The sequence below is a fragment of the Centropristis striata genome, chromosome 8 (assembly GCF_030273125.1).
Source record: "Centropristis striata isolate RG_2023a ecotype Rhode Island chromosome 8, C.striata_1.0, whole genome shotgun sequence".
Taxonomy (NCBI): domain Eukaryota; kingdom Metazoa; phylum Chordata; class Actinopteri; order Perciformes; family Serranidae; genus Centropristis; species Centropristis striata.
The window spans coordinates 34,432,609-34,444,976 of record NC_081524.1 but is presented as its reverse complement, the minus strand read 5'-3'; the positions used below and the strand labels follow the sequence as shown (position 1 = coordinate 34,444,976).

At 39.0% G+C, this 12,368-nt stretch overlaps 2 protein-coding genes across 3 annotated transcripts in view; one reads left to right on the top strand and one right to left on the bottom strand.

The window, feature by feature from the left end:
* dnah5 (dynein, axonemal, heavy chain 5) overlaps nucleotides 1-6,575 on the bottom strand; it is a 97,952-nt gene extending 91,377 nt beyond the window's left edge. The window contains exon 1 of the mRNA XM_059338345.1: nucleotides 6,438-6,575. Within this exon, the coding sequence (XP_059194328.1) occupies nucleotides 6,438-6,527 (90 nt within the window). The 5' untranslated portion in view covers nucleotides 6,528-6,575. The remainder of the gene's footprint in view (nucleotides 1-6,437) is intronic.
* Nucleotides 6,576-9,057: 2,482 nt separating this feature from the next.
* Nucleotides 9,058-12,368, top strand: part of triob (trio Rho guanine nucleotide exchange factor b) — a 117,365-nt gene continuing 114,054 nt past the window's right edge. For both annotated transcript variants that reach the window (XM_059338642.1, XM_059338643.1), the window contains exon 1: nucleotides 9,058-9,285. In XM_059338642.1, the coding sequence (XP_059194625.1) occupies nucleotides 9,216-9,285 (70 nt within the window). In that variant the 5' untranslated portion in view covers nucleotides 9,058-9,215. The remainder of the gene's footprint in view (nucleotides 9,286-12,368) is intronic.

The following is a 12,368-nucleotide window of genomic DNA, read 5'->3' as shown; positions in this document are numbered from 1 at the left end:
CAGAGCCATGTAGTAACATTAACAACATTAATGGCTTTCACAGGCAAACAAAGCCCCATCCTGAGATAAGCTGTAGTAAGACTGACAATCCCTTTAATAAACAAACTGTGGCTTTTGGAATTAAAATGAAAACAGCTGTGCAGGACAGTTAGGCAGGAGTATAGTATGATAATTTATCAAATATTTAAAAAAGCAATTCAAAATGTTTTAGCACTCTGCCAAAGCTCAAATAAACACAGCAAATTATGAAGTCCATTTTTTTTTTAATCTAAATCTTCTTCCTGTGGAAATAAAATAACACACTGTCAAAGTCAACACAGTGGATAAAGTTTTGCAGCTAGTTTTGCTCTTTTAACGGTGGTAAATAAAAGATGCCAGGGCTTGGCAGAATACATGAGAATTCTGTGGATGGAAAAACTAAAATGGGAGAGAACCTTTAAATGACACAGCAAAACAACAACTGTGCTACATGATTTCTCTTACCCGAATGAGCTTGGAAACGGTTTGTTTCCAGAGCTGCTTTCTAAACACCTGCGACATGACAGCTCCTCGCCTCTCCGACTCAAAGCCTGCTATATCTTCTCTATATCCTGCTATCACTTTCTCATCTACATCTACACAGGGGAGCTGTATACTCTCACCCATAAAGTGAGTAGCCCTATCAAGTTGTCAGTCGTGACCAGTCAGCCTGCTGAAGCCATGCCTGCTTTGTTTTTAATGGCAATTATGGAGTTTTCAAGTCCATCTCCTGTCAGTTTGTGAGCTATAAACCGGGGTATAGATTCTGGATTAATTTGTGGTAAATATACAGAAATGCATGAAGAAAACAACACTTTATGCAAACACTAATCACCACAATCCACAAACTAGCGTGAGAGAATACACTCACTAAGGATGTACTCAAATCCAAATATGTAATTTAGGAAAGCACAAATGTGATACAAATATTCCTTCTACTACAAGTTACTTTGGAGAGGAAAAGTCACGATTGCCATGTCTGTGCATCAGCCATTATGTTTCTTGAAATTAATAAAGGATGTGGAATTATAGGCCCATTTGATGCTTTGAAAAATTGTATTGACAATGAATATTCAGTATGGCAATACATGACCTCCAGTATACATGTACAGACACAGATGATATTGTTGGTTGAACAGATTCAGATGATGACATCTCTACACCTTACCCACAAATGAACACACACAGACACACAATGAGCACATACATCAGTGTCGCTTCCTTCAAAGGACAGGCTAGCAAGCAGGAACATACAGTAGCTGTCAGTTGTTATTGTAATGGACCTAAAGTGGAAGATTCTTAACCCTTTATCAGGCAAAGAACTATATTTGGTAACTTCAGATAATATTTCGAGAAAAAAGTTGCAAATTACTAGATTAAAGTGGCAAATCTACAAGAAAAAAGTTGCAGATTTAAGAGATTTAAAGTGGCAAATCTGTGCGAAAAAAGTCGCAGATTTACGAGAAAAAATTCAGTTCTTTCATTACAGACTTATGACTCAGTCTAAAATACAATTTTGTGAGTGATTCAGAAACTTGGTCATCATTTTAGTAAATTTGAAGTACATACCTATTAAAGTGCATTCCTAAACATTTAGATCTGCATTAGCAGGCACCACATATCTTTTCTGTCATTTTTCCTATATATTTTTATATTTTTCCTATGTATTTTCTGGTATTTGATGATACAGAATGACATAAGCAAAGCCCACAAAATGACAGAAAGGGAGGGAAAAAAAACTAATCTGGCATTAGGTTATCATCTCTACCTACTACTTAGTGCGTAATTTTGATAATAGTAATTTGGATGGTAACAGCAATATTAAAAACAAATTTAACCAAGCAGAAAACATGACTTACATGCAAGTGTTTAAATGTTTGTCAAATGCATGCAGATGGTGTAGCTGCAGTAACTACAAAAGACAGAAAATAGCTCATATTGCATTCAAAAGAATGTGCACTTCAATGATACATAGATATAACGGATGTTTCAAATCATTTCTCTTTGGTCTACTTCATGAAGTGCATTCAGGAAAATGCTGAACTTCTCACTGGTTGCCATATCTTTCTCCTATAAATATACCAGACGGAGGCTCTTGTCAGATAAAATCCACCGTTATTGCTCCTTGTGGGAAGCCTGCATAACCTCCAGCAGGCTAAAACATTTTCATATAGACTTTCAGACATAAATAAAACCTGTTTTTCTATGCTTTACCCTTTGCTTTAGCATTCGTATAGTTTTCTACCAGTCAAATTTAGATACAAACACATCAGCTGTTTACTGAATCCTGACACATTAATGATGAATTACATTTGGCCAACTTAGATATCCCAGAAGCCAAGTTGTCTGTAACTTCAGAAGTCTTGGGTCACCTTACCTTGTTTTGATAGTCTGGTTTAAAATGCAGCATCGTCGGCCTTTCAGTCTGACACTTCTATTCAACTCATTCCACCCTCTTAATTGGCTTTGCTTTACATGACATTAGAGAATTACAGCTTCCAACAAAGAAGACAAGGCAGAGAACAAGTGGCTTTGCTACAGAATGTGAGCAATCAGCCTTCTTATTTGCCATGTGAGAAAGGTTACTGCCCTGAAATTATGAGAGTGTTGCTCCTAAAAGGGGACTGCTAACTAGATAATGCGGTGTTGGATGACCATCTGTCTGCAAAGTAATTATCAAGGTCCTGCTCTCACCTTACAAGTCTATTATAGCAATGGGATGGGGAGACAGGGATGAGGGTGGGAGGGGGTGGGGGGTGGATAGGTTGTTGATACACTGGAATACAGTGTAGGTGACATTTTCCGACACACACACACACACACACACACAAATGTATATGCAAAAACAAAGATAAAACATACAGTGTCTCAGTGTTGTATGAATGAAGAAAAAAAAGGCTTCATAACAATACATTTGTTGACTTCTTAAAGATTGCGGTTTCACAAACTAAACACCTTTTTGGATATTTTATGCATTACCATTGTATGCTAACTGACTGATACTAGTCCTGTTGTGATTGTAGTAACAGCTAAGAATATAATGGTGACACTTATCAGGCCTCGGCATTGTGCTTTTTTAAAAATGTATTCTCATAAATGGTTTGTTTGTTATCTTATGAAAATCTCATTCTATTTAACGTTGTGAATGATTGCAGGGTGAGTGTTTTAAACATGTGATGGTTGCATCAAGGTTTTTAACATTGTGAAATGGAACTACTTGATGTAACATTTCAGAACTGTACTGGTGGTTTATTTGGCTTTCTAATTTTTCCTGACTTTTTGCCTAAAGATACTGAATTCAATATGAAAAACATAACTTTAACTTTAATTAACAATTATTTTGAAAATTCATTGTTTTACTCGTTTATCAACATTTGCTTGTCTAGCTTCTCAGATGTGAGAATTTGCTGCTTATCTCCATTGTATATATTTTCAAATCGAATCCCATCTGGTTTTGAACTCAACAAGAAATTTGAAAATGCCAGCTTGGGCTCTTATTTTAGAAATTTTATAGATAGGAAGAATGACTGGGAAAAGAATAATAGATCTATTAGAGAATAATGAATATAATCATTAGTTACAGCTCTACCGGGGAGACTAATCTTTAAACCAGTTAAAACACACACAAACTTCCCCCCAATTAATATTAAATTCCATTAGCTTTTACTGTGATGCCCAGCAGATGAGAAGCACAGCTCTCCACAAGGATCTGACTGATGGTTTGATATTGAAGAAATGATTGCAAAGCTTTGCATTTAAAAGCAGCTGGGTCATCAATTTTTCACTATGCCATGACGGATTTTCTAAGTTGAACTGTCTGGTTTTGAGCTGCCATGAAACAGGAGAGTGACTGTAAATTATAAATGAGGTGGTTGGTGAGATCTGAAAGAGAAAGACATAGAGAGGGAGTAAGACAGAGAACGGTCCACTGTTCTCCCAGAGGATGCGAACACTGACACAAACATGGGGAGCTTAAACAAATCTGTTTTAAAACTTCACTAGATTGTGGCAGCAGCAGCAAAAACTCTGAGGACTCTGCATGTTCGCTTGGACCATTTCTCTTTTAATGGACTTTGTGTATTTAGTTCTAACCAGCCCTGGGTGCAATTTAAAAAAAATCCCAAATCCAATTTATTTTGACTTTATCTTAAGTCTATTACTAGACAAAGACAAACGGACATAAAGAAGATAATAACAGACTGTAAAAATTGTCTGATATTCACACAATTAGGATTAGCACCTAAGATGTCCTCAAAAGTAAGCCTGCACATACTGCAATCAGCAGAGAACATGACACAATATTTCAGGTGCAAAATAACACCAGTTGCTGTAAAACACTAAGGTTTCATAGCAAGTCTCGAGTCAGGATTATAGTTGTGTTTTCTTTAACAAATCACATTCTCTTTTAACAATAATGCATTAATAAGAGGGAGGTGTTTTATGCTTGTCGTTATATCACTCATTTCTTTTTTAAATATATGGGTACAAACCACACAAATAACTGCATGAGAACCTAGAATAATTAAATTTGCATGTGAATACATATCATTCCATTGTGGTCAGTGTAGCATTAAAATGAAAGTGAACTGAATCAATTTGAGGAGAAAAAATTCTATCAGTCCACATACTGTATGTAGGCAATGGAGCAAATCCACAAAGTCCGGTACAGCTGCTTCTTGTCACTGCAGGACTGTTACATATTACAGTAGCCTGTATAGTGCAGTATTTATCATCTTATTTTTGGCCTAGAGTTATAATGAAGAAATGCACTTTAACCAAGGAATATTGATTTTATAACCTGTATGAAAGGTTGGGATGCATTTTTCACAAGCTTTAAGTAGACACTAAAAAATAAAAAACACACACAACTCAAACAAAACCTTAACCTCCAATATTCAATACTCATATGCCAATTTTGCAAATCACGTCTTTGAGGAACATTATCCAGCCTTCTGAGGCTAATCTAAAATTACAGCAATTATACACTACCATCTAGTGGACTGTGGCTCATAACACAACCAACACATAGTACAACAGATTGTACTCCAGCTATTTTTTTAACTATTGCTGTGAGGCCAATGAATCTACTACTGAGCAGCCAGTGAATTTAATAATGTAGTGGTTCTCACAGCAGTTATCAGGGCTCGTTGATTTAAAAATGAAGTGCAGATTAATTTATTTTTTAATTAATTCCTCCAATTATTTATTTTTTTTACAAATGAAACAGAATAATTTCATTCTATTTCAAGAAACCTACACCTATTTAAAAAAAACAACTGTTGAGCCTTAAAGTGATAGAGGAAAGCATGCCTTTCTGAGCCCATGTTGTTTTAAATATGTCTATTACGTCTAGCATTCCTAGTTTTGTGTTTTGTGCAAAGACACAAATCTAAATATAGGGATCTGATAAAAGCCTTCAGTGACTGGAGTCACAAGAACTATCTCCTTCTGAACACCTCAAAGACTAAGGAAATGATCATAGATTTCCGCAGACTCAAGCCCCCTCTTCAGCCAGTGAATACCTGTGGGGTGGACATTGAGGTGGTGCCAAGTTCTAAGTATCTAGGTGTATACCTGGATAATAAGTTGGACTGGTCCCTAAACACTGACACTCTCTACAAAAATGGGCAGAACCGCCCCTTTTTCTGAAGGAAGCTCAGATCTCTAAACATCTGTAGTAAGATGCTGCAGATGTTTTATCAGTCTGTGGTGGTAGTGTGTTGTTTTATGCTGCAGTCTGCTGGGGAGGCAGCATCACACACAGAGATGAAGGCGGTTGGACAGACTGGTCTAAAGAGCTGGTTCTGTGGTTGGAGCCAGGTTGGACACACTGGAGGAGGTGGTGGAGAGATGACCTGTCAACATGTTCCAGGTCATCCTGAAACCGCTACACAAAACCTTTATGGACCAAAAAACCAGCAGGGGAAGGCTCCTCTCTCTCCGTTGCAGGACGGAGAGATTCAAAAGATCCTTCGCTCCTGCAGCCATCAGGCTGTCTCATTCTTCAAGAGATTCTACCAGACTAACTGAATTTCCCCTCGGGAATGAATAAAGTAATTAATAAAAAAAGTAAAAAGATTGATTTGATTTGATTAGATTGGATGGATACAACACAGTCTTAAATTAAGTTAGGCAATAGTGCACAACTAAATTACTAAACAATCCTAACCCAGTGATATTAATGTGATACATTAAAACAACCATAATAGCCATGTGCATGAGGATTCTTAACATGGCCCAATTAAGAACTGAACCAAAAAAGAATACTAAAACAATAGCTACCACACTCAGAGTTCTCTCTAAGCCACATGGACAAAAACATAGGACTGTTCATTGTAAGCATTCCCTTTGCATGTGTGGACACTGAAAATACTTTCAAAAAAAGTGTCACACTATAATGGATATTAAATCAACGTTACCTGCATCTCCTTGAGTGACTCCACTTGGACAGAAGGTTGGGTGGGTCTGTTCCTGTAGCTGACTTTGGCGAGTTTTGAGCTGAAGGACATGGCTACAAGATTCCTTCACAGAAATGCCGTTTTCCGCGACCAGACTTTAAATCTCCAGCTTCATTGGCGTCATGTACGTTGTTTATTTAGGCTACATTTTTCTGAGATTTGTTTTCCTGGTTGAAGCGCCTGACCTTCCACGCGTCTCCCCAGTGGTACTCGTGAATGTTGTCAGTGGTTTCCAAGGTAACAGGACAACTTTTAAAGGGGCAGACAGGGTATAATGGGCTGGCCCCGTAGGAAATCGCCACCCTGTTAAAATAATCGCCTAACTCATTTCTTCAAGTTTTGCAGGAAACACAAAAAACTTCACCAAAAGTGTAACATATGACATTAATTGATCATTTCACTCAAAAAAGATGTAACAAAGGATGGCTATTGGCATAGTAATAACACTGTGTGTAAATTATGTAACTTAAGAGAAATTTTAGGCAAGTTTTTGAACATTGCCTTTGTGACTTAAGCAAGATATGGTAACACTTTATTTTGAAGGTGTCTACATAAGAGTCACACAAGCCGAAATGTAGGCCATACAGTTAGACAACTTATCCATTGGCTATTTTTGTTTGTTTGTGTACACAAAGTATTGCATACGAAAATAATTGTAAAAACAATTGAAAGTAGCTTATGGACAGAGAGGACCACCAACAAAGGCCACGGAATCAGTTCTAGCTGTCGGAGCAGGGAGGAAGACTTAACGTTAAGGGTAAGTCACTGTTGGTAGGCTAAACTAGCCTACTTGTTTTGTATAACTTCTCTAAAAATGTCAAAGTCTCCCTCTCAAATGTTTCAAGATGCCGCTTAGCATGGTTAGCAAAACATAGTTTGTTTTAAGTTCTTCTCAACTAGCTAATGCCAACTGTTGTAACTTACGTCCAGGCGTTACAGCACCTTGACTAAAGCATAATTTATTAATCACATCCAGACCAGAAAACAAAGCAGCGTGGAGCCCAACTGTAAATTTACCTATAAGTTCTGGCTGCAAACTCCACGAGGACAGTTTCAGTTTGATGATGATATACGAAGTAAAACTGGAGACAAGCTCAAATGTATTTAGTATAAAATTATAGAGCTGGATGTGACCCTCTTATGTTATATTTGCAACCTTTTTTCACATTTGCAACATTAAAAATTCTTTGAGCAGGATAGAGTTTTGAAAGTTAAAAAAAAAAAAAGATTCAAAATCACATTTTATATTGGACTAAAGGACTAAAACAGGCACAAAATTACCAAAAAAGGGCACTAAATGACTAAAAAATTACCCTAAATGACCAAAAAAAGACACAAAATGACCAAAAAAGACACTAAATGAGAAGACAGAATGACCAAGAAGACACAAAATGACAAAAAAGAAACAGAACAACTGAAAAAAGACACAAGAACAGACACAAAATGACTTGAAAAGGATTAAAAAATGGACAAAATACCCCCCAGACTCCATTGAGTTAAATGCGTTAGCAGGCCTGACGTTAATTAATTGCAGGTGTGTCTGCTGATTACACAGCTGCGTCAATCAGACAACCAAACAGATGACGTCACGTGCCAGAGCTATCTGTAAGGCAGAACGCCAAACAAATGATGTATGTGATATAGGATGTGTTTGAGTCAGTACAAATTATTTAATTATATTATTTATTAGACCCTTATGTTAGTGGAGTAAACGACACTTGCTGTTGAAATGGATAGCCTCTACCAAGAGCAATTTGTAAAGGCAACCCCTAGATGGCAGCAGTGCACTGTCCCTAGGTGAAGGAAATGAGCTGCAGCTGTCAGGGAGAACTGGGTTAGATTTGTGGGGCAAATGACCTCATACTGTAGCATCATCTTCATCACAAGGAGATGAAGAGAAAATTAAACTCCTTCGTCGTCATTTTCTTCCTCTTATCTGCTAAAACACGATCAGTCATGTGCAAAAGACATATAACCCCTGTCGACGGTTTGTAATAATACAACAGGCCATCACTGTTTGGAAAATAAATAATGCATTACCAGAACTCAATGACCTCATGGGAATATTAAAGTCACGTTTCTGCAAAAATTCAGCTATACGGGCCTATAAAATAAGGTTAAATATGAAAACTACTACACTAGTGCTGCTGCTGCTGCTGCTACTACCAGGCTGCTACTACTACTGTTACACGAACCAATGCAAAAACAATAGTGCCCATATGACATCTCTCATAACATCTGGGCTTAAGCTATTAAGGCATAAAATCCTGAAGAATGACTCCCACGCAACCCGCATCAGCACCGCAGTGAGTGACGCTGGGGGCTGCTGATGTGCTGTGGCGCACACTAAATTTGGGTGGCGCACAATGCACCAAAACCCCCCAAAACGGAATCCCAGGATATCCCACCCCCACCCACCACTCGAAACGGAATAGCCCTCCTCCCTCAGTCCTCTTCCCCTCCTCTTTTACCTCCGCCTTCTCTCACTATCACCCCCATTCCTCCGCCTCCCCTCTCGCACGTCCCAACTCGGGAGCGCCGCCGATCGGTCGCCAGGATTTTCCCTTCTCGGCCAAAATGGAGGAGGAGGTCTCTCGCTTAATGAAGGGAGCACAGATTGTATGACCGGATCTGCTTCAATGAAAGGCGTCAGGATCCGCTTTTGCTGATCAATAATTATTGCAACAATAAAACCATTTGAGGATAGCTATCGCTATTTCCGCACAAGCGACCACAGCCATGAGCGCAGGAGAGGGACTAGATGAGGCTGCGAAGGACGCGGCAGACATAGCGGCGTTTTTCAAATCCGGTAAGTCGGGAAGGGGCGAGTCTGGCTCTGGGAAAGCTACAGTAGAGCTGTCGGTGTTATCACTGGTGGTCTGCCACATTGTTGCCAAAAATGATAAAAGGCACTGACTGGTTTCATGGGCGAAATCCGTACTGTGGGTCGAGTGTGCTGGAGTGATGCGCACAGCTTGTAGTTATTTATCACATTTTGTCCACTGACTTGTCATCCCGCACCCTTTCATGACAACAGCTTAAAGAACACCTCCTGAAATATATGCGTTTGATTATTATGGAGTGACCCTATTTTGGGTTGGACCTAGTAGGCTACAAGGTGTGGATGGTTACAGCTCGACCACATCTCTCTGGGCTTAACGAGCAGTACGACGTTACATGCTGGATCTATCACGAACCCATTGGATGCGGGTCGAAATTGTTGTAATTTATTTTCTGTGCTCTGAGGCCTGTAGATTGAACAGTCCTCTAAACGAACCTGGGAGCATGAATCACTCTTATCCCAAGTCTCTCACATCTGAGGCAAGTATAGAGGCTAGGCCGTGGACGCACGTATGGGCAATAGGTTGCTCTCAACGCACTGGGCCTGTCTGATATGATGGCATCATGTTAACAAATAAGGATAGGCCGACCGTCCTTATCACTCTGCATCCAAAACACAAGCACGCTATATACGGTGCTGCACTGGTGCCTGATGTCAAGCAAATAATAGGGAACTTTTGTAATGTACTTTGTTGTGATACTGATTGTGACAAACATTACTGTCTGAAGTAGCATGTGCAAGGTGTAATTGAGAGTTCATACTATAATGATAATAAACAAGGTGGTCACATACTGTTTTACTATATAAGATATGTTTATGCTGTGATATTGGATCTTTCAAAGGTATAACATGAGATGATTCCCCATCAACATGTAGTTTATTTTGTCTTTTTCAAACCTTTATGGCAAGTTTTTTCTAAAAGTGTGAAAACCCAATTTGGCAAGTTTTAGAGCTGAAACTCTTCAACATTATGTGTTAAGATTAGATTTTGTTTTCTTATTCTAGCCAACACCCTTGGATAATAACCACCACCAAGCCCCCCACTTGTTCTAACCTTATAAAATACATCTTTAACCCAATCTGACACAGGCATTAGGAAGGCAGGGAGTGCTGATATAGCTTTTGGCAGGTACATTTTAAAGCAAAAGTCCAGTGTTTGGAAATATGTCGCCAGCATTAGTGAGGGACCACCTCTGATATACACAAGAAGAAGCAGCTGTCTCTCTCTCTCTCAGCTGTTTCTCTCTGTGACACCTGGTGCCTGGGGGTCTGCTGTTCACTATCTCTGCAGATTGCACACATGCAGGAACACACACACACACACACACACACACACACACACACACACACACACACACAGAGACAGCATTGCACATGCCTAAGTGCATATGAATCAATAAATGTATCCAGCGTGCTTGCATGAGTGTAAACACACATATACTTCATATTTTTTAAACAGTCTTTAAATCATATACTTTCTCCTAGAACTTGCCTCTGCCAGTCAGACCGTTAGGAATGTTGTCAAAGTGAATTGTATTCAAATGCTGCAGTCTCTCTTACGGTTGGTTGGATGCCTGCCAATGTATTTTCCTATAGCTGTGTTGTATCAGGCTGGAAAGTTGGCTCACAGGGAAGTTGGACTGCTTGGATGTTTATATAGCGGCAAATGCAGTTCATACAGTATTCATGATGGAGACAGAAATAGGTTATGGCCTCAGGAAACTTTTATAAGGTACTATTATGAAGAGAAAGAAGAGAAACAGTTTCTGGGCTGTTAAATTGGAGAACAGCACCAAATGCTGAGTGAATAATGTCAAATAACTAGATGTCTTGAGTTCAGATTAGAGCTGATTGTTTAAGTTATTAAGTTATTGTTTATCTTGTCTTATCCCAGTCTTTCCTATAGCTTCACTGTGAAGGACCAGTAGAAATGGCCATCCCGCTCCCTGTAGCCTCTCCAGCAGGCTCCCTAATTGCTGCCAGCTTGTTGCATGTTGAAATCTTGGCACACAGCTGCTCATCCTAGTTGATCCCAAGCACTTTATTTCTGGGGCTCTGTGTATGTGTGTGTGTGTTTGTTTTGCTGGGGCTGTGGATGCTCTTTGGTGCCCTAGATAGTCAGTGAGGGTTAGAATATGTCAGATTCTTCTACTGAACATGACTGAAAGTGACTGACTGGCTGTCTCAAGTTGGCTGACTTAGTGAGAGACTACCTTGCTGACTGTCTGGAACCAAATATTAGTTTTGTAGCTACAAAGCTGATTGACTGGATGATTAAACTGAGATTTCCATCAAAACACCGTGTTTCAAAGTCCTAGTTTTTGATCCTGCTCTAGTTTTTAAATTTCTTCATCTGAATCAATGTTGTTTTCATCGGCCCTTGAAAATACGAAATGCTCTTCTTTGCTTGATTATTTTCAGTGAGCAGATGGAGCTCCATCTCTGAGTCCCACACTGGTGCTGTGGATCACAACTCAGCTGCTGAGTCACTCTCCCAGGTTGCTCATGCCATAAAGTCCAATTCCGAAATTATTGCAACTGGTCATAGATGAAAAACATTAAACTGCTCTCTAGAAACTACATTTTGTAACCTTTATCATCCCATTGTGGTCAGCTGTCCAGACAAATAACACACTAACTGTGCAAGTGTATGTAAAATAAACCTTTTAAAGTACGGAAATGAACTACTTTTAGTTGTTTGTAAATAATGAGTTGAGTATGGTTGATGATTGTACCCCTTTGTTTCCTGTTTGGATTGCGGATTTGCTCTCTAATCAAGTATTCTTCAAAATGAGGTATCATAATCCAGTATTGCTGATTGCTCTGAGCTCAGGTAGCAGTTTGCATCATGTATATTGTTGTCAAATACCGTTCTGGAATATTTAGCTTATGTGTTATTTTTGTATGTCAGGGTTTGATTCACTGTCTATCAACATCTTTATTTCTGTCTCCTAAAAAATGACATTTAGTATATGTTTTAGCAGTAGACGAGTGGTGTTAGCACTCTCCTTGTCAAACTAAACACCCACATGCATTTCCCATCTTAATTG